This window comes from Solea solea, chromosome 19 (genome assembly GCF_958295425.1).
Source record: "Solea solea chromosome 19, fSolSol10.1, whole genome shotgun sequence".
Classification (NCBI taxonomy): domain Eukaryota; kingdom Metazoa; phylum Chordata; class Actinopteri; order Pleuronectiformes; family Soleidae; genus Solea; species Solea solea.
Genome location: NC_081152.1, coordinates 310352 through 331569, shown reverse-complemented (window position 1 = coordinate 331569; position 21218 = coordinate 310352). Strand labels below are relative to the sequence as shown.

The window sequence follows — 21218 nt, the reverse complement described above, 5'->3', positions numbered from 1 at the left end:
AAATACTTGAGTTACTTGTACTCAAATCAAATACTTTTGTATGCTTAAATTGTTTGAGTTAATAAACTTAATTGGTTTCCTAAATGGTTAAAGTTGAAGTAACTCATTCCCCGCAGACAAGATACATTCTCAACATTAACTTCATAAAACCAGAGACCATTATGGCTACATTGTTGAAATGAAAGAAACACACTCAGTGCAAACATAGCCACAATCTGGAAATATAAAATGAGGTGGCCCCGTGACGCTGCCGACACCGAGGCTCATTTCATCACCGTGGACAGCGCTATGAAATCACGGCACACATTGACAAATGAACTCATGTGCATGCTCAAGCTACAATACAATTTCAAATGCATTCTTTTCTTTTTTTCTTTAGATACAAGGAAGTGCGGTGCGCCCGGCCCCGCCAGGATCCCACCTCAGCCCGGCGCGTGTCGGTCTTCACTTAAGCCGCGCGGCGTGGCGCGGCACACAGGCGCACACTCCATATCCACACTCCGGCTCAACGCGCACCGCAGCCACTGAACCACCAGGCTCCTCAGTCACAGCGCACATGTTTTCAATAATAAGCCCCGCCCCAAACATTTCAAGCTTTCACACCTGATTGGCTGACCATTGTGCCAATATTTAAACTCCTGTGTTGACAGCCGCACCAGAGGGACAGATCACAGATGTAAGTTTGACGTTACTTTGTTTCCTTGTTTCTTCACTGACATCAGTCTTCTTCTCATCTCTTGTCTTTAATGAAACGATCACAGTCACCTGTTTGTGTCTCACTCTCTGTTTGCAGCATCAACGCAAACCTGCTACAAAACCCGGACTGGTATTCATGGACGGACTGAACTGGATTCGGTTTGCTGGTGTGAGTACAACAGAAACTCATCACAACCAAACAGAAACAAACACACTTAACACTTAATTGTAAGTGTACACTCAAACTTTAACACTTTTTTTTAATCATATGACATTTAAACTAATATTTAAATAAACATTTAGTTTGGAATGAGTATCAAGTAAAACCTGAAGTGGAGCTCCACTGAATATTATTCTTATTATTATTATTATTATTATTATTCTCGTTGTTACTAAGTGATGACGAAAAAAACCCAGGTCAGTATTTTGTAACCTAAGAAAACCAATGTGATGTAAGTAATTATTGAAAAGGCTATTTATTAATTTAAATAATTAATGACACTTAAGTCATTATTTAATGGTGTATTTATTAATATAAATCATCTAAAAAGGCTTGGGTTTCTAGTAACTAACTGGTGCTAACTAACTCAGCAGCCAGGAGTCACACTGTGAGTGGCTAATTGGAAGAATCAGTAGAGGAGAGGAAAGTAGAGGAAACCAGGTGCATGTACAGTGAATTTGGTCAATATTGCTTCTTGCAATAAAGAGTTACAGGGTGCTGTCACATTTCGGCAGGGCCTGCCGAGAAGTGACTGCACCCTGTAACTCTGGATTGTTAGGGCTTACATTCTCTATCTTTTCAGCATTAGCAGTCGAGGAAAACAGGTGCATGTACAATGAATTTGGTCAGTATCGCTCCTTCAAACAACGACTTATAGGGTGTACCCTGTATACAGTATTATATCTACCAGTAGACCTACGCTCACTACCTCTTAACCGATGCGCGTTCCCGTCGGAGGCAGTCATTTTTCGGCAAGGTTCAATGTGTTGTGCCTTCAGATGGTGTTCTGCACACTTTGGTTGCGCTGATTTGAGTTCCTTTTGCTTTCTTAGCATGGCCTTTCTGCTGATCGTTGACCTCAACATGGCATCACTGTATATTTTCTGTTTGTCACACCGTGGTTGTGCAAGCAGTTTGTAAAAATACTACCAGTAACCATGCCACATTAAAAGCTCCTTGAATCACCTTTCTTCCTAATGCTGATAGTCTGTTTGAACTTGATTTGGGCGTCCTGATCATGTCTACCTGCCTAAATGCAATGACTTACTGCCATGTGATTGGCTCCTTCAATCAGTGTGTTCATAAACAGAAAATGTGTACCTAATAAATTGGCAGATGTGTGTTTAAATCCAACCAGGAAGGAATATAGAAAGCAGTTTATAGTAGACATGTAGTTTTTCCTCTGCAGCTATAGGTGGGTGGAGTTTGCACTGCAGCTTCTGTGGCGTTTGTTTTGTTCACCGTTGTTGGAGACCATTATGGCTACATTGTTGAAATTAAAGAAACACACTCAGTGCAAACATAGCCACAATCTGGAAATATAAAATGAGGTCACCCTGTGACGCTGCCGACACCGAGGCTCATTTCAGCACCGTGGACAGCGCTATGAAATCACGGCACACATTGACAAATAAACTCATGAGTACAGTCCTCACAGTTTAAGTGAGGACACGCACCGCCGCCGCAGCGCCAAACGCACAGCAGCCGCGGAACCAGCGTCTCAGCAGACGCCATCCCTGCCGTGAAAACGCGGAAACACACTAAACTACAAACAACGCCACATTTCACAAATAATACATGCAACATGTTTACCTTTTTATTGACAGTGCTTCTATTTGACTATTGCATCGCAAGTAGTGATGATGACATCATGTTTTCTTTTTTAAGTTGAATGATTTGTCTGAATACACTGAAAACACTGAACGTGTGTTTGTTCCCGAGCCACTCCATATCCACACTCCGGCGCACCGCTGCCGCTGAACCACCAGGCTCCTCAGTTGCGACACGTACCGCAGCCACAGCACACGGCACCGAGATCCCACCTCGGCCCAGTGCGTGTCGGTCCTCAATTAAGCCGCGCGGCGGGGCACACAGTCAGCGCAAACACGACACGTACCGCCACCGCAGCAGCCGCGGAATCAGCGTCTCAGCAGACGCCATCCCTGCCGTGAAAACGCGGAAACACACTAAACTACAAACAACGCCACATTTCACAAATAATACATGCAACATGTTTACCTTTTTATTGACAGTGCTTCTATTTGACTATTGCATCGCAAGTAGTGATGATGACATCATGTTTTCTTTTTTAAGTTGAATGATTTGTCTGAATAGACTGAAAACACTGAACATGTGTTTGTTCCCTTTTCAGGATGAGTTGGAAGCAACCCAAGAGGGGCAGTGGCCCTGGTGGCAGTAGTGAATGAAGATCAGGTTCCTGCAGGAGTTCCCTTTGAAACTCACCATGTGTCTCTGGTCCTCACAATCAGGTTTTAATGGCTCACACACTGATCTACGCTCTCCATTTGAAGTTGTCAGAAGTAGAATGTAATAATTTGATTTAGTAGAAAGAAAAGAGTCAATTCAACTTAAGTATTAACATTTGTATAAAGAAGATCATTTCAGTTCAGATAAATCCGTTTCACATAAGTGTCACATACTTAGTAGTTTTCATTAACTGAATGGAATTAGTACAATGCACTTTACCCAAGTTACTTTAACAACAAATACTTGAGTTACTTGTACTCAAATCAAATACTTTTGTATGCTTAAATTGTTTGAGTTAATAGACTTAATTGGTTTCCTAAATGGTTAAAGTTGAAGTAACTCATTCCCCGCAGACAAGATACATTCTCAACATTAACTTCATAAAACCAGAGACCATTATGGCTACATTGTTGAAATGAAAGAAACACACTCAGTGCAAACATAGCCACAATCTGGAAATATAAAATGAGGTGGCCCCGTGACCCTGCCGACACCGAGGCTCATTTCATCACCGTGGACAGCGCTATGAAATCACGGCACACATTGACAAATGAACTCATGTGCATGCTCAAGCTACAATACAATTTCAAATGCATTCTTTTCTTTTTTTCTTTAGATACAAGGAAGTGCGGTGCGCCCGGCCCCGCCAGGATCCCACCTCAGCCCGGCGCGTGTCGGTCTTCACTTAAGCCGCGCGGCGTGGCGCGGCACACAGGCGCACACTCCATATCCACACTCCGGCTCAACGCGCACCGCAGCCACTGAACCACCAGGCTCCTCAGTCACAGCGCACATGTTTTCAATAATAAGCCCCGCCCCAAACATTTCAAGCTTTCACACCTGAGGGGTATTCCAGAAAGCGGGTTATGTGAGAACTCTGAGTTTGTTAACCCTGAGATGAGGGAAACTCTGAGTTATCCGTTCCAGAAAGAGAGGTAACTTAAACTCTGGGTCTGTTACTGCGGTAACTTACTCTGTGAACATAACCTGCTCGCTGGCAGGTTTACTATAAGAAACCCAGAGTTTCTACCTGTCTTCTCCCACACAAGAAAGCAGTTAGACATGGATTGCCCATTCATTAGAAATCCAATCGACATCGAAGCCGTATTTATTAGAAATGCATTACGTCGTGAGAGAATCTTCCGACCCAGATTAGACGTTTTGATTAAAATTAAAAGACAAATTCACACGTGATTTGGTTCTTCTTTATTCTCTAAAAGTACAAAAGCAACAGTCAGGATTTGTAATATAGTTCCAACTATTAACATATTTCACATATTCACCTGTTTCACCATGACAATGCACCCACCTCAACTGGCGTTCAAGTAATAGAATTTACAAGTCTGTTTTTCTGATTTGCCGGTCCAGGTACACCATTTCTTTCTCGGTTTTTTGAATGGTTTTCATTAGGTGCACCCTGTACAACTCTTTTACCGGCAACTGGGAAACATATGGACGACATTTAATTCCTGCAGTTCTATATACAGATTTAACATGGTATTGACTGAAAATCTCACTGTGTCAAGCTGTGCTCTAGAAGTTGATGGACCCTCCTCTTGGTGATGCCCAGCCATGTTCTGTTGAAGGACAAGAATGTGCTAGTTTGTCCATTATCTATGCTCATCACTTCAGTGTACATGTCAAACTCCAAATTCCACTCAAGAATGTAAATGAATATGAATGGGTAGAGCAGTGCCAGTAGCTATACATAATATTAAGACACACTTCAGTAGGCCTCTCCGGATCTCTCCCTGTGGCAGCAGACAGCGTCGTCGTCTCCTCCTCATATATATATATATATATATATATACATAAAAAGTTTTATTTAAAAAAAATACATAAGTGTATACTTGCATCTGATGTATGCACTTGTGTCCTGGGGGTGACAGGCTCAGATGAGCTTACCCCAGGGATGCCTTCAGCCACAGGGCGACCCCTGTATTGGCTGAGAGCCAGCTCCTCAGCCTCTGACAGAGGTGGTGGAGGTGGCCCTCCACCCGTTTTTCGGGCCTCTGCCTTCTTTCTGTTGGCTGAGCAGAACTCAATGTTTGCAATCTGAATTAATATTTACGTTACGTTTAATAGCCTTAGTCAATTAAAAATAAAAAAATAAATCAAAGTGAGGTGCAATCATAGCCTAGCAAAATATGCCTTACCTTTTTGAATGATGTTTTTATGTTTCATTTTGAGCTGCTTCCAAGTCCTCCTTTCTCCTGTTGGATTGCACCTAAATGAAAAACTCAGATTTCATTCCTACTTATATTCATAACTATAGACTATGTTATGATCTTACGGTTAAATGTTACGTCAATGGAATAGTACGTTCAAACTTACGCGTTGACTCGGGCAGCAATTTTCTCCCATGCGGTCTCTCTCTCCTTCGCTGCTGCAGCTGTGTTGCATTCGCGGCGAAATATGTGCTCATATTCTCCGTAGCCCAGCATAAGGATCTCCAACTCCTTCGCACTGAAATATGTTGATCTTTTTTTTCTCGGTTGTCATGGTGACTCGTGGTATCGGGGCTCCATTGATGATGGCTTTTTTCAGTGGTTGTGCACGCGCGTACCTCGAGGTTAACATACTCAGAGTTGATTGAACTAACTCAGATCAGCTGTTCTGGAACCGGATACTCAGAGTTTCCCGACTCAGAGTAAGTCAACTCAGAGTTCAGGGATAGACTCAGAGTGTGTTGAACCTGCTTTCTGGAATACCCCTCTGATTGGCTGACCATTGTGCCAATATTTAAACTCCTGTGTTGACAGCCGCACCAGAGGGACAGATCACAGATGTAAGTTTGACGTTACTTTGTTTCCTTGTTTCTTCACTGACATCAGTCTTCTTCTCATCTCTTGTCTTTAATGAAACGATCACAGTCACCTGTTTGTGTCTCACTCTCTGTTTGCAGCATCAACGCAAACCTGCTACAAAACCCGGACTGGTATTCATGGACGGACTGAACTGGATTCGGTTTGCTGGTGTGAGTACAACAGAAACTCATCACAACCAAACAGAAACAAACACACTTAACACTTAATTGTAAGTGTACACTCAAACTTTAACACTTTTTTTTATCATATGACATTTAAAATAATATTTAAATAAACATTTAGTTTGGAATGGGTATCAAGTAAAACCTGAAGTGGAGCTCCACTGAATATTATTCTTATTATTATTATTATTATTATTGTTGTTACTAAGTGATGACGAAAAAAACCCAGGTCAGTATTTTGTAACCTAAGAAAACCAATGTGATGTAAGTAATTATTGAAAAGGCTATTTATTAATTTAAATAATTAATGATACTTAAGTCGTTATTTAATGGTGCATTTATTAATATAAATCATCTAAAAAGGCTTGGGTTTCTAGTAACTAACTGGTGCTAACTAACTCAGCAGCCAGGAGTCACACTGTGAGTGGCTAATTGGAAGAATCAGTAGAGGAGAGGAAAGTAGAGGAAACCAGGTGCATGTACAGTGAATTTGGTCAATATTGCTTCTTGCAATAAAGAGTTACAGGGTGCTGTCACATTTCGGCAGGGCCTGCCGAGAAGTGACTGCACCCTGTAACTCTGGATTGTTAGGGCTTACATTCTCTATCTTTTCAGCATTAGCAGTCGAGGAAAACAGGTGCATGTACAATGAATTTGGTCAGTATCGCTCCTTCAAACAACGACTTATAGGGTGTACCCTGTATACAGTATTATATCTACCAGTAGACCTACGCTCACTACCTCTTAACCGATGCGCGTTCCCGTCGGAGGCAGTCATTTTTCGGCAAGGTTCAATGTGTTGTGCCTTCAGATGGTGTTCTGCACACTTTGGTTGCGCTGATTTGAGTTCCTTTTGCTTTCTTAGCATGGCCTTTCTGCTGATCTTTGACCTCAACATGGCATCACTGGATATTTTCTGTTTGTCACACCGTGGTTGTGCAAGCAGTTTGTAAAAATACTACCAGTAACCATGCCACATTAAAAGCTCCTTGAATCACCTTTCTTCCTAATGCTGATAGTCTGTTTCAACTTGATTTGGGCGTCCTGATCATGTCTACCTGCCTAAATGCAATGACTTACTGCCATGTGATTGGCTCCTTCAATCAGTGTGTTCATAAACAGAAAATGTGTACCTAATAAATTGGCAGATGTGTGTTTAAATCCAACCAGGAAGGAATATAGAAAGCAGTTTATAGTAGACATGTAGTTTTTCCTCTGCAGCTATAGGTGGGTGGAGTTTGCACTGCAGCTTCTGTGGCGTTTGTTTTGTTCACCGTTGTTGGAGACCATTATGGCTACATTGTTGAAATTAAAGAAACACACTCAGTGCAAACATAGCCACAATCTGGAAATATAAAATGAGGTCACCCTGTGACGCTGCCGACACCGAGGCTCATTTCAGCACCGTGGACAGCGCTATGAAATCACGGCACACATTGACAAATAAACTCATGAGTACAGTCCTCACAGTTTAAGTGAGGACACGCACCGCGGCCGCCGAACCACCAGGCTCCCCAGTTACGACAGGTACCGCCGCCGCAGCGCACGGCACCGGAACCGCAGCCGCGGAGCGCACAGCAGCCGCGGAGCGCACAGCAGCCGAGGAGCGCACAGCAGCCGCGGAGCCCGCGCAAACCGAGATACATTCAAGATACATTCTCAACATTAACTTAATAAAAAAAGTGCGGTGCGCCCGGCCCCGCCTCGGCCCGGCGCGTGTCGTTCTTCACTTAAGCTGCGCGGCGTGGCGCAGTGCACAGGCGCACCCTCCATATCCGCACAACGGCGCGACGCGCACCGCAGCCGCTGAACCACCAGGCTCCTCAGTTGCGACACGTACCGCAGCCACAGCACACGGCACCGAGATCCCACCTCGGCCCGGCGCGTGTCGGTCCTCACTTAAGCCGCGCGGCGGGGCACACAGTCAGCGCAAACACGACACGTACCGCCGCCGCAGCGCCAAACGCACAGCAGCCGCGGAACCAGCGTCTCAGCAGACGCCATCCCTGCCGTGAAAACGCGGAAACACACTAAACTACAAACAACGCCGCATTTCACAAATAATACATGCAACATGTTTACCTTTTTATTGACAGTGCTTCTATTTGACTATTGCATCGCAAGTAGTGATGATGACATCATGTTTTCTTTTTTAAGTTGAATGATTTGTCTGAAAGGCGACAAAGACCGGAAGCTCCAATTAACGCTGCGTTTGTGTGTGTATCTGCGTCATTACCTCGTTTATGAAACCCTGAAGTTTCAGAACAAACAGTTCAGCCACTGCTGAGAAAATAGTGTTGTATTGTTGTCCTGGGCTCTGCCAAGCGGATCTGCACTTCCCGACAAGTAGGTCCAGCTGCAGACCCGCAGACCACTCAACGAAACGCCCCTTTACTCAACGAAACGCCCCTTCACTCAACGAAACGCCCCTTTACTCAACGAAACGCCCCTTCACACTACACGACACTCTGATTGGCTCTCAAGAGACTGCGTCTGAAACGTGATGACGTTTACTAACGTGATAACGTCTTCTTTTATTGAAACTTTATTTACACACGCGTATCTCATAGACACTTGTTGACAGAGACTTTTATCCCGGTGTGCGACAGGAATAGAGAAGAATAAATACTCGTGTTGACTTTTGTGAACACAGAAATGTACTTTCTGTGAAATTTGTGAATAATTAATGTCACTTTGTAAAGTATGAAATGTTATAGCCAAACTGCTAAAATATATAAATGCCGATTGGAAAAGTTCTTTGAACATCACGTTTACACAATATAGTATCACGTTTTTGTGATATAATTATCACGTTTATACAATATAATATCACGTTTATGTGATATAATTATCACGTTTATACAATATAATTATCACGTTTATACAATATAATATCACGTTTATACAATATAATTATCACGTTTATACAATATAATATCACGTTTATACAATATAAGTATCACGTTTATACAATATAATATCACGTTTATACAATGTTTATACAATATAATATCACGTTTATACAATATAATATCACGTTTATACAATATAATATCACAAATTCCACTTTGAACACACACTTTGAATAATTTCATTTGTTTTTGCAAACTTCCAACATCATGGCAACCTGTATGTTACAAAAAGGTGTGTTTAATATAGGCCTACATTTATTGAATGTCTTATTAGTCTGTAGTTTGACATGTTGTTCAACTGGACAGAACAACGATTAGAACTAATAAAAGTCTACTTGATCAGGTTTTTAACCTGAAAGAAACCCTCCTTAAATTCTGTGCTGGTGTGGTCCAGGTGGTGGTAGACAGAAGTTAAGTAGACAAGATCTGCTGAGTATGTCATTAAGGAGATGTTACCTATTTCCAGGAAGATATGTGAAACATTGGTATCTGAATCAAACCCAGCCAGTTGGACATCAGTAGGTCTTTTGATGAAAGTAAAACAAATGCACTGAAACCCTTGATTCTGCACAGGAAGTTGTATAACTTTCAAATCCATGTAATGAATACAAGTGTTGAATGATATATTTTCTTTCTTTTATACACAACAGACTATCCAGCAGACACATTCACTACCCAGGGATTACAGGCGCCTGAGGAATTCCTTAGACTCCAAGGCTTTCTTGTAATTGCTCAGGAAGATATCCAGGTTCTGCCTCGCTTTTGAGGAAATGTGGCTCTGAAGCTGTTCCCCAAGCTGGGTTATCTCGCTGACAAGACAAAATGATATAGCAAAATAATTAAGTCGTTAAAGACACTCAAATACATAATAAGATATAAACTGAAAATTAGATTAACAGTTTCCTAAACTATCCGGCTTACCTTGAGTCAAACTCTGTGCCACGCATGTACATCTCCTTGGCTTTGTCCAGGGAGATGGAGTGAACAGCTCCGAGGGCGTATACTGTTGCCTGTGGCATGAAGATTAAGATTTAAGATGGTGTTAGACAGTGACCATGTGTTAAAAGGAGACAGACATATGCAGTCACATAAAACATGTAGTCTACAAATCAGTGTCAGTGTCTGAGATCTCACCTCTGGCAAAAGTACATCCATTACGAATGCCACTGGATCTGCAGACTTCTTGTCTGTCTCAGTACGTTCGAGTACTTCAGACAAGAAGTGCATGACTTTGTCCACTTGTTCATCATCTTCAAAAAGAAGGATGACCCTGTCCTGTTTCTTGGCCCAAGGAGACACCGTGTTGCCTGTGATGATGTTCTATAAAAATTGTATAGGATTTTAGTTTGGGTATTCATATACAAATACACAAACACCACACTAAATGCCATTGTCACTCACTTTAAGGTGTTGCAGCATGCCCTGATCCTCTGTGATTACACTGGTTAACAGACAACATGCCTCGCGTCACTTCTGTTGGGCTTGTTGGGCCCTTTCCTAAAATTAAATTACACATAATATGCAACACTGAATAGATGTGATTAAGAACTTTGAATAAGACATTTTCTTTCCCTGATTATTTGCACTTCCTCTGATATGAGGTGTCATCCTGGCTGGCAACTTGTTTGGCCACAGTAACATCACTGCCCTAAATGGATATACAGATAAGCCTGAGAGGCAAATTGTTACATTATTTCTGAGAACAATCATTATTATCAGGGGCATCTATAAAATGCAGGAATCTTGAAACTTTTTCTCAATATCTAAATTCTCAACAAGAGTGAAAATAAAATACACATTGACTTAAGATTCTACACACATGAAGTACAGTACACATAGATGAAATGGCTCCAGCATTAGTTTACTTTACTTTACTTATTTTGAGTTTCTGATACTCAAATGGATGAGTTGAATAGTTTGATGGTCACAGTTATCCATGGCCAGGACAAACAGAAATAACATCACATTTCATAATACATAAGGCTCATGGGGAAATTAAAGCCTTTCAGCGTTGAAATGAAAAAATATTTGATAATTTAGGACTTACCACCGTACTCCACCATTGACCTTTGGTGTCCCTGCAGATGGGACACAAGCTTTGCATAGCTCCCCTTTTTTGTGCAGATCGGACCCTGATAAGTGTCCGAGTCGGATCTCCTCAGCTCAGGGTCTGCTCCTTCACTGAACGTAGTGTTGCTCTATAAGAGAAAATGTAAATTAAAATTGTATTTTGTATTTTTTATCATGGAAACATTATTAATCCAGAATCAAGTAGTAATGAACTGGACTGCATTTGCCTTTAAGACTTTCCCTGTCCTAAAATATAAGCAGGCTAACTGAAATAAATCAAATCAAATGACACTGTTGACTGTGATTCAACAGAACTTCTAATTTCTAAACATGAAAAATATTATTCATCATCAAATCTTTTATCTTAACAATTGTAGAACTGAGGTCACACGTTTTCAAATGAGCAAAGCTGTCATTTAAAGATTAAAAAACAGATAAATACTAATATATAGAGGTCATATAGTTTATCTTATACGTTTCTTGGTTGAGATGATGAGACAATGTTATATTGTCAATGTTATAACCTGTACATATAAATGAAAGAAAAAAAGGAAAAAAAAGAAAAAAGGGAGAAAATCGCTGCGTCTTGCTTGCTGTTACAATCCCTATCGTTACAGCATGCAGACATAACTGGTTAATAAACCGCACTTAATTGATATAATGGATACAAATAATGACTATTCATCCAGTGTTCAATATCTAAATGTGTTTTTTATCCATTCTTACCTTTTCCTCCGTTATTTTCCCCATGTTTTAACCGTGTTACTTTTTCGGGTTCCCTCTTCATACTCGGTCAACGTAAACTTCATCACGTTTCAGACGCAGTCTCTTGAGAGCCAATCAGAGTGTCGGGTAGTGTGAGGGGGTGTTTCGTTGAGTGTGAGGGGGCGTTTCGTTGAGTAAAGGGGCGTTTCGTTGAGTGAAGGGGCGTTTCGTTGAGTAAAGGGGCGTTTCGTTGAGTGGTCTGCGGGTCTGCAGCTAGACCCTTCTCCTTCCCGAAGCTGATGATGTCATCAGAAATCCTCAACACTCCTCTCACCACCGTAGCTCCTCCTGGTGCGGGCACTACTCCGGGCACATCCGGTTGCGTAAATTCAACCGCAGAAGAAGAACTAGTCTCGTTGTAGCTGCTGAGCATATCGGTTGAGAACATGTCTTCGAAAAAAAGATCAGTTTGCTCTGTTCTGGGTTGTAGTAAACAAGGACAGACGCTCCACAAGCTCCCCACCAATGAGCAAACAAAAGCTCAGTGGATATTGTTCATTTTTGATGGGAATGTGCCTGCTACATTTCCCAAAATTCTCCATGTATGTGGCAACCACTTCACGGAGGATTGTTACACAAACTTCGCGCAATACAAAGCAGGGCACAGCACCACACTTCGCCTCAAAGAAGGAGCAGTACCTACAATACATGCTGGATTACCTGCAGCACAAGTAAGTATTTCAAACAGTAATACTGTCTTTGTGTGCTCGTTCTGCCGTTTAGCATTAGCGATAGCCGGCTACATGCTAAGCTACACGCGTTCGCTCGTGTTTCAATTGCGTGTATGGGTATGGTAAACACGGCTGTATTGTGGGTGACTAACCGGGGAGCACAGAGCTAAGCAGGCTTATCGATGTAGAAGTTTGGGACCGTGTTCGCTCGTTTCAATTGCGTGTATGCGTCTCTCCATGCCGGTAAACACGGCTGTATTGTGGGTGACTGACCGGGGAGCACAGAGCTAAGCAGGCTTATCGATGTAGAAGTTTGGGACCGTGTTCGCTCGTTTCAATTGCGTGTATGCGTCTCTCCATGCCGGTAAACACGGCTGTATTGTGGGTGACTGACCGGGGAGCACAGAGCTAAGCAGGCTTATCGATGTAGAAGTTTGGGACCGTGTTCGCTCGTTTCAATTGCGTGTATGCGTCTCTCCATGCCGGTAAACACGGCTGTATTGTGGGTGACTAACCGGGGAGCACAGAGCTAAGCAGGCTTATCGATGTAGAAGTTTGGGACCGTGTTCGCTCGTTTCAATTGCGTGTATGCGTCTCTCCATGCCGGTAAACACGGCTGTATTGTGGGTGACTGACCGGGGAGCACAGAGCTAAGCAGGCTTATCGATGTAGAAGTTTGGGACCGTGTTCGCTCGTTTCAATTGCGTGTATGCGTCTCTCCATGCCGGTAAACACGGCTGTATTGTGGGTGACTGACCGGGGAGCACAGAGCTAAGCAGGCTTATCGATGTAGAAGTTTGGGACCGTGTTCGCTCGTTTCAATTGCGTGTATGCGTCTCTCCATGCCGGTAAACACGGCTGTATTGTGGGTGACTAACCGGGGAGCACAGAGCTAAGCAGGCTAATCGCTGTAGAAGTTTGGGACCGTGTTCGCTCGTTTCAGTTGCGTGTATGCGTCTCTCCATGCCGATAAACACGGCTGTATTTTGGGTGACTATCCGGGGAGCACAGAGCTAAGCAGGTGAATCGCTGTAGAAGTTTGGGACCGTGTTCGCTCGTTTCAATTGCGTGCATGTGTCTCTCTCACTTGTAAACACAACGTTATTCAGGCGGTGTTGGAAACGTGTGTTTATGTTAAAGTAGGGAACAAGTTATAGTCGAATTGGGGCAGATTCAGGAAAGTTAATGAAGTAGAAAGCCAGTCTTTTGAGCATGATCTGTATTATTGTTTTAACCTTTACTATTTTCCATACCAGGATCGTTTTATCCACACGGGCACACAAACAGAAGCTCCAAGTGTGAGAACATGTGCCACTCAACTGTCAATTGGGACCTTGAAAGCACACGTGCACAGCCAAAGTAAGTAGAATTGAAATTTCATAAGAACCAAATTATTGAAGAGCATGAAATGTTCACACATTGTATCTACTCCATAGGGACCCAGACACCAGTGTTGTCACATGAGACTGCTGGCACACAAACCACACTACCGGAGTACATGTTTTCATCCACACCTATAAAGGTGCCAGGGTTTGGACCACAAAAAAGAGCACGTGTTGAGTCAGAGGAGGAAGAGGGATTCACCTCACCAGAGTCACAAGTCGACCCAAATGACCCAACCTTTACTCCTGGCGGATCCCTAACAACACATGATTCAACAATGTTGTAAGTACTGACTTCAAGTTCACTAGGCATGTCACTTCAGATCAAAGAAGTGAGGCTAAATGCTTTTTGTCTTGTTACATTTGTAGGACGGAAAGTGCTGTATACATGGATAAAAAATGCATTGTATTTGAGTCCTGCCTGAGGGAGCTTTTTGACACATGTCCAGTGTGCAAGAGAAATTGCGAAGTGCAGCAGCAACAGAAGGGCACGTATGTTGCATTTCATCAAACGTGTCCAAAATGCAACTACTCCAGGAAGTGGCAAAGTCAGCCCATGATTAAGAACACCCCAGTTGGCAATGTACAGTTATCTGCTGCTACATATTTCACTGGTGCATCCTTCATCCAGCTGGAAAAGGTATTACTATTAATGTTTTGTCGTCCAAATCATATGACACTTTCGACCAATAAACAATTACTAAACACTGTTTGTATTATTGTTATGTTAGCTATGCCGCGCCTTGCAGCTCCAGATTTCTCATTATGACACCTTCCGGAAACATGCAAGGAAATACCTGGAACCTGCAATCGTCCACAAGTGGAAGAGTGACCAGCAGGTCCTTTTCTCCACATTGAAACCGGGGGGGGGAAGTTCAAGTTGCAGGAGACATGCGTGCAGATTCTCCAGGTAATGAAAAAAATCAGACCATCATCAAAATCATAAATACCACTTGTAAACATAAAAAAAATATCAATCACTAGTTTTTTTCAAGAAATGAATTCATATTGTTCTGTTTACTTCAGGGCACTCTGCAAAATTTGGGAGCTATTCCTTGATGCACATGGACAGCAACAAAATTTTGGACCTCCAGCTAGTTCAGGTGTGTAGGATTCTCGTGACATTTTACTTTGAAGAAAGATATGTTTTTAATTTGTTGCTTCTACTTTGTGTTTGCAATTCTCTCAACAGAGCAATGAAGTGGGTGGTAGCTACCACATGGAAAAGGAGGGACTACGACGAAGTCTGTACTACAGTGCAACGTCCTCAACATCGGGCCCAGAGAAGGTGGCAAAGTGGACATCATAACCGTTGGAACTAAAAATCAAAACAAGACTGTCTCATTGATTGGAATCTTTATATTACATAGGTTGTACCTTGCATCCATGCATCACAACGAAAATTCCAGCCGTGAGCAGGCAACAACAGCTTTAGGCCAAGCTGTCTACAGAGTGTCGTATTCGAAGGCCAAGAAGGGAGAACCCACCGCAAAGCCGGTCAAAACAGACCCCACGTACAGTAAGTCACTAAAATGTTTTACAAATACTGACAAACTTTTTTTGGCTTTTTTTTCTTTCTTATTAACTTAAATTAACACCTAACACAACAAATAACACATTTAAATTTAAATAGCTGAAAATGTAATGACACAGTAAAGAAATTACTGTCTGAATGTAATGTCATGGTTCTCTGTTACATTTTAAAGACTATGTGGCTGAATTGATGAGGCTGGTGTTCGAGGAGGTGATGGAGGACCCAGAGTCTTTCGCTGAGGACATGAGGAAGATCGCCATCCCAGAGACCCTGTCAGCCCAGTATGACAGACCCTCAAAGGAGGAAGTCATTGCCTCACACGTGACCCGCTTCAGTCAAGGGGTGGGCGGAAGCCAACATATTGTCCAGCCAGATCAGGAAACTCCTGGCGTATCCGACACACGACGGGATGACAACTCGTACACGTCGTCCCAAATATCCCCAGCACCAGCTGACAAAGCTGCGGTATGCTAAATGCCGGTAGCGACTGGAAAGTGGATAGAAATGTAAAAAAATTAAATGCTGCTCTTGCACTGTGCACATTTTGTGTAAAAAGTTTTTATTAAACATTTCTAAGACACAATTCTTTTATCACTTATGTGTGTGATGATTTAAATATGCCTCTTATTTGTATGTTACATACATACTCGTGTATTGTTCTTCCCCGCAAAGGCCCATAGTCTGCCCGGTAGATGTTGTTCATGTTCTGCAGTGTGTATGGGTTCAAACAGTTAGGCTCCAGGCCTGGATGGTAGATCATGCATGTTGGTGTGTCCGGAAGTTCATTCATTCTTCGGATAACCTAAAAAGGGGCAGAGCAATACTGTTACAGTAATGGCATAGAGTCATTAGGTGAAAATAGCTGGATCACTCAAAAAAGTGATGGATTATTACTGTAAAAAGGTTGGTACAATCATAGTTACAGACAGGATTAAAGAAAATGGAGCTACATTATAGGGCACTGGCCTAATTACAGGATTGAAAATAGTTAAATTTGTACTACATTGCTTTATAAAAAAATAAATCTAAACTAACATTTACTAATCCATTATTTTACAACACTTAGTTATTGCTTATGGGCAAAATAATACCATAAGTGTTTCTCTACAGCAGACGTTCTCCCCTTCTGTGGGCATCGTCATGCAGTTCCCACAAGTGCACCTTCCAGAGATACAGTATTGTGTATGAAAAGTACAGTAACACATTTCATAGATTCAAGAGTTCTATTCATCAGTTACTTATATTACGTACAGGGGAACAAAACTACTTTCATTACAGTCCCACCAGATATCTACACAAAATGTTAAAAAGAGCGTTTCACCAAACAGCAAGTGATAAAATCTAAATAGAAAACAAAAAGACATGTACAGGTATTGCTGTAGCTTATACTTAGAAAAAATGGTGGGGGGAAGGGCGGGTTATCAAGCCTCAACCAGTGTCTCCCTACAATTAACCACATACAGTATTGGGAATATACACAGAGAAAACATTACCATTCTGAGGCGTCCTGCAGCAGTCTTTGTTGTGGAGGTGTTTCACTTGCGACAGTATCTTCTGTCTCTGGGTCAGACTCCGGGTCAAATGTGTAAGGGATTACGGCGCGGGGTCGTGACACAGCCATTTAACAATGTTTTGATAATGACGAGCAGAGCATCAATCGTGCCAGAGGGAGAGCTGCGTATCTGATTTATTTGATTTCTGGCTCTAATAACACAAAAGCAATTAAGACTGTCAATGTTTGGTCTTCCTTTTCTTTTTTTAATAACTCATCAGCTACCCTGGCAAAGTTTTATTTCTCCTGTTTTTGCTCTGTTTGTTCACTAATGTAATATGTTTCTTTCTTCACTTTTGTAATGTAACCGTATTTCAATAAAGTTGTTTAAAAAAAAAAAAAAAAAAAAAGAGTCGCGTATCTGAGAGCTGACGTTCTAAACACGTCACTTCCAGGTACCTGGCCAATCACAGGAAAGTGGGAAAGCTCTCGTTGGCTGGCCAATCACAACACAGTCCACGTTCTGGGGGGGTGGTTTTGGTCTGAAACAGCGCGGCTGACGAGAGCGTCAGTGAGGAGATATTTTGATCGGCTCGTTTGCAGCGATTAGAAGGTTTTGAACCATGAAAACAAGTTAATATATGTAAGTAGACCTCCATAACTAACATATATGTGTGATACAAGCATTCGATGTCGCCTTGAATACACTGAAAACACTGAACATGTGTTTGTTCCCTTTTCAGGATGAGTTGGAAGCAACCCAAGAGGGGCAGTGGCCCTGGTGGCAGTAGTGAATGAAGATCAGATTAGTTTACTGGCCTGAGTACAGTCCTCACGGTTTAAGTGAGGACACGCACCGCGGCCGCGGAACCACCAGGCTCAACAGTTACGACAGGTACCGCCGCCGCAGCGCACGGTACCGGAACCGCAGCCGCGGAGTGCACAGCAGCCGCGGAGCGCACAGCAGCCGCGGAGCCCGCGCAAACCGAGATACATTCAAGATACATTCTCAACATTAACTTCATAAAAAAAGTGCGGTGCGCCCGGCCCCGCCTCGGCCCGGCGCGTGTCGGTCTTCACTTAAGCCGCGCGGCGTGGCGCAGCGCACAGGCGCAGCGCACAGGCGCACCCTCCATATCCGCACAACGGCACGACGCGCACCGCAGCCGCTGAACCACCAGGCTCCTCAGTTGCGACACGTACCGCAGCCACAGCACACGGCACCGAGATCCCACCTCGGCCCGGCGCGTGTCGGTCCTCACTTAAGCCGCGCGGCGGGGCACACAGTCAGCGCAAACACGACACGTACCGCCGCCGCAGCGCCAAACGCACAGCAGCCGCGGAACCAGCGTCTCAGCAGACGCCATCCCTGCCGTGAAAACGCGGAAACACACTAAACTACAAACAACGCCACATTTCACAAATAATACATGCAACATGTTTACCTTTTTATTGACAGTGCTTCTATTTGACTATTGCATCGCAAGTAGTGATGATGACATCATGTTTTCTTTTTTAAGTTGAATGATTTGTCTGAATACACTGAAAACACTGAACATGTGTTTGTTCCCTTTTCAGGATGAGTTGGAAGCAACCCAAGAGGGGCAGTGGCCCTGGTGGCAGTAGTGAATGAAGATCAGGTTCCTGCAGGAGTTCCCTTTGAAACTCACCATGTGTCTCTGGTCCTCACAATCAGGTTGTAATGGCTCACACACTGATCTACGCTCTCCATTTGAAGTTGTCAGAAGTAGAATGTAATAATTTGATTTAGTAGAAAGAAAAGAGTCAATTCGCCTTAAGTATTAACATTTGTATAAAGAAGATAATTTCAGTTCAGATAAATCCGTTTCACATAAGTGTCACATACTTAGTAGTTTTCATTAACTGAATGGAATTAGTACAATGCACTTTACCCAAGTGACTTTAACAACAAATACTTGAGTTACTTGTACTCAAATCAAATACTTTTGTATGCTTAAATTGTTTGAGTTAATAAACTTAATTGGTTTCCTAAATGGTTAAAGTTGAAGTAACTCATTCCCCGCAGACAAGATACATTCTCAACATTAACTTCATAAAACCAGAGACCATTATGGCTTGATTGTTGAAATGAAAGAAACACACTCAGTGCAAACATAGCCACAATCTGGAAATATAAAATGAGGTGGCCCCGTGACCCTGCCGACACCGAGGCTCATTTCATCACCGTGGACAGCGCTATGAAATCACGGCACACATTGACAAATGAACTCATGTGCATGCTCAAGCTACAATACAATTTCAAATGCATTCTTTTCTCTTTTTTTTTAGATACAAGGAAGTGCGGTGCGCCCGGCCCCGCCAGGATCCCACCTCAGCCCGGCGCGTGTCGGTCTTCACTTAAGCCGCACGGCGCGGCACACTGGCGCACACTCCATATCCACACGACGGCTCAACGCGCACCGCAGCCACTGAACCACCAGGCTCCTCAGTCACAGCGCACATGTTTTCAATAATAAGCCCCGCCCCAAACATTTCAAGCTTTCACACCTGATTGACTGACCATTGTGCCAATATTTAAACTCCTGTGTTGACAGCCGCACCAGAGGGACAGATCACAGATGTAAGTTTGACGTTACTTTGTTTCCTTGTTTATTCACTGACATCAGTCTTCTTCTCATCTCTTGTCTTTAATGAAACGATCACAGTCACCTGTTTGTGTCTCACTCTCTGTTTGCAGCATCAACGCAAACCTGCTACAAAACCCGGACTGGTATTCATGGACGGACTGAACTGGATTCGGTTTGCTGGTGTGAGTACAACAGAAACTCATCACAACCAAACAGAAACAAACACACTTAACACTTAATTGTAAGTGTACACTCAAACTTTAACACTTTTTTTTATCATATGACATTTAAACTAATATTACATATTTTACTAATATAAACATTTAGTTTGGAATGAGTATCAAGTAAAACCTGAAGTGGAGCTCCACTGAATATTATTATTATTATTATTATTATTATTATTATTATTATTGTTACTAAGTGATGACGAAAAAAACCCAGGTCAGTATTTTGTAACCTAAGAAAACCAATGTGATGTAAGTAATTATTGAAAAGGCTATTTATTAATTTAAATAATTAATGACACTTAAGTCGTTATTTAATGGTGTATTTATTAATATAAATCATCTAAAAAGGCTTGGGTTTCTAGTAACTAACTGGTGCTAACTAACTCAGCAGCCAGGAGTCACACTGTGAGTGGCTAATTGGAAGAATCAGTAGAGGAGAGGAAAGTAGAGGAAACCAGGTGCATGTACAGTGAATTTGGTCAATATTGCTTCTTGCAATAAAGAGTTACAGGGTGCTGTCACATTTCGGCAGGGCCTGCCGAGAAGTGACTGCACCCTGTAACTCTGGATTGTTAGGGCTTACATTCTCTATCTTTTCAGCATTAGCAGTCGAGGAAAACAGGTGCATGTACAATGAATTTGGTCAGTATCGCTCCTTCAAACAACGACTTATAGGGTGTACCCTGTATACAGTATTATATCTACCAGTAGACCTACGCTCACTACCTCTTAACCGATGCGCGTTCCCGTCGGAGGCAGTCATTTTTCGGCAAGGTTCAATGTGTTGTGCCTTCAGATGGTGTTCTGCACACTTTGGTTGCGCTGATTTGAGTTCCTTTTGCTTTCTTAGCATGGCCTTTCTGCTGATCTTTGACCTCAACATGGCATCACTGGATATTTTCTGTTTGTCACACCGTGGTTGTGCAAGCAGTTTGTAAAAATACTACCAGTAACCATGCCACATTAAAAGCTCCTTGAATCACCTTTCTTCCTAATGCTGATAGTCTGTTTGAACTTGATTTGGGCGTCCTGATCATGTCTACCTGCCTAAATGCAATGACTTACTGCCATGTGATTGGCTCCTTCAATCAGTGTGTTCATAAACAGAAAATGTGTACCTAATAAATTGGCAGATGTGTGTTTAAATCCAACCAGGAAGGAATATAGAAAGCAGTTTATAGTAGACATGTAGTTTTTCCTCTGCAGTTATAGGTGGGTGGAGTTTGCACTGCAGCTTCTGTGGCGTTTGTTTTGTTCACCGTTGTTGGAGACCATTATGGCTACATTGTTGAAATTAAAGAAACACACTCAGTGCAAACATAGCCACAATCTGGAAATATAAAATGAGGTCACCCTGTGACGCTGCCGACACCGAGGCTCATT

At 42.6% G+C, this 21218-nt stretch overlaps 3 protein-coding genes across 5 annotated transcripts; 1 reads left to right on the top strand and 2 right to left on the bottom strand.

Annotated features, from left to right (window-relative positions):
• Positions 1 to 6095: 6095 nt before the first annotated feature.
• On the top strand, positions 6096 to 16090 carry LOC131446585 (uncharacterized). 2 transcript variants are annotated; one of them, XM_058617916.1, is made up of 9 exons: positions 6096 to 6161; positions 13848 to 13950; positions 14028 to 14256; positions 14343 to 14613; positions 14705 to 14883; positions 15000 to 15076; positions 15166 to 15261; positions 15344 to 15492; positions 15680 to 16090. In XM_058617916.1, exons 1-7 carry the CDS (start codon positions 6129 to 6131, stop codon positions 15171 to 15173), a joined length of 900 nt encoding a protein of 299 aa, XP_058473899.1. In that variant the 5' UTR covers positions 6096 to 6128; the 3' UTR covers positions 15174 to 15261; positions 15344 to 15492; positions 15680 to 16090. The 2 variants fall into 2 exon arrangements, with proteins under 2 accessions (XP_058473899.1, XP_058473900.1); XM_058617917.1 differs by lacking the exon at positions 6096 to 6161 and adding an exon at positions 13407 to 13439.
• On the bottom strand, positions 9199 to 12935 carry LOC131446586 (PWWP domain-containing DNA repair factor 3A-like). Of its 2 annotated transcripts, XM_058617918.1 has the most exons (6): positions 11882 to 12931; positions 11133 to 11283; positions 10487 to 10582; positions 10220 to 10405; positions 10007 to 10095; positions 9199 to 9894 (listed from the first exon to the last, which is right to left on the bottom strand). In XM_058617918.1, the coding sequence occupies exons 3-6, from the start codon at positions 10502 to 10504 to the stop codon at positions 9768 to 9770; spliced, it is 420 nt and encodes a 139-aa protein (XP_058473901.1). In that variant the 5' UTR covers positions 10505 to 10582; positions 11133 to 11283; positions 11882 to 12931; the 3' UTR covers positions 9199 to 9767. The 2 variants fall into 2 exon arrangements, with proteins under 2 accessions (XP_058473901.1, XP_058473902.1); XM_058617919.1 differs by having other exon boundaries at positions 11133 to 12935.
• Positions 15823 to 17399, bottom strand: LOC131446142 (P2X purinoceptor 7-like). Its single transcript, XM_058617177.1, has 4 exons — positions 17001 to 17399; positions 16599 to 16668; positions 16155 to 16309; positions 15823 to 15994 (listed from the first exon to the last, which is right to left on the bottom strand). Exons 1-4 carry the CDS (start codon positions 17126 to 17128, stop codon positions 15823 to 15825), a joined length of 525 nt encoding a protein of 174 aa, XP_058473160.1. The 5' UTR covers positions 17129 to 17399.
• Positions 17400 to 21218: the final 3819 nt, after the last annotated feature.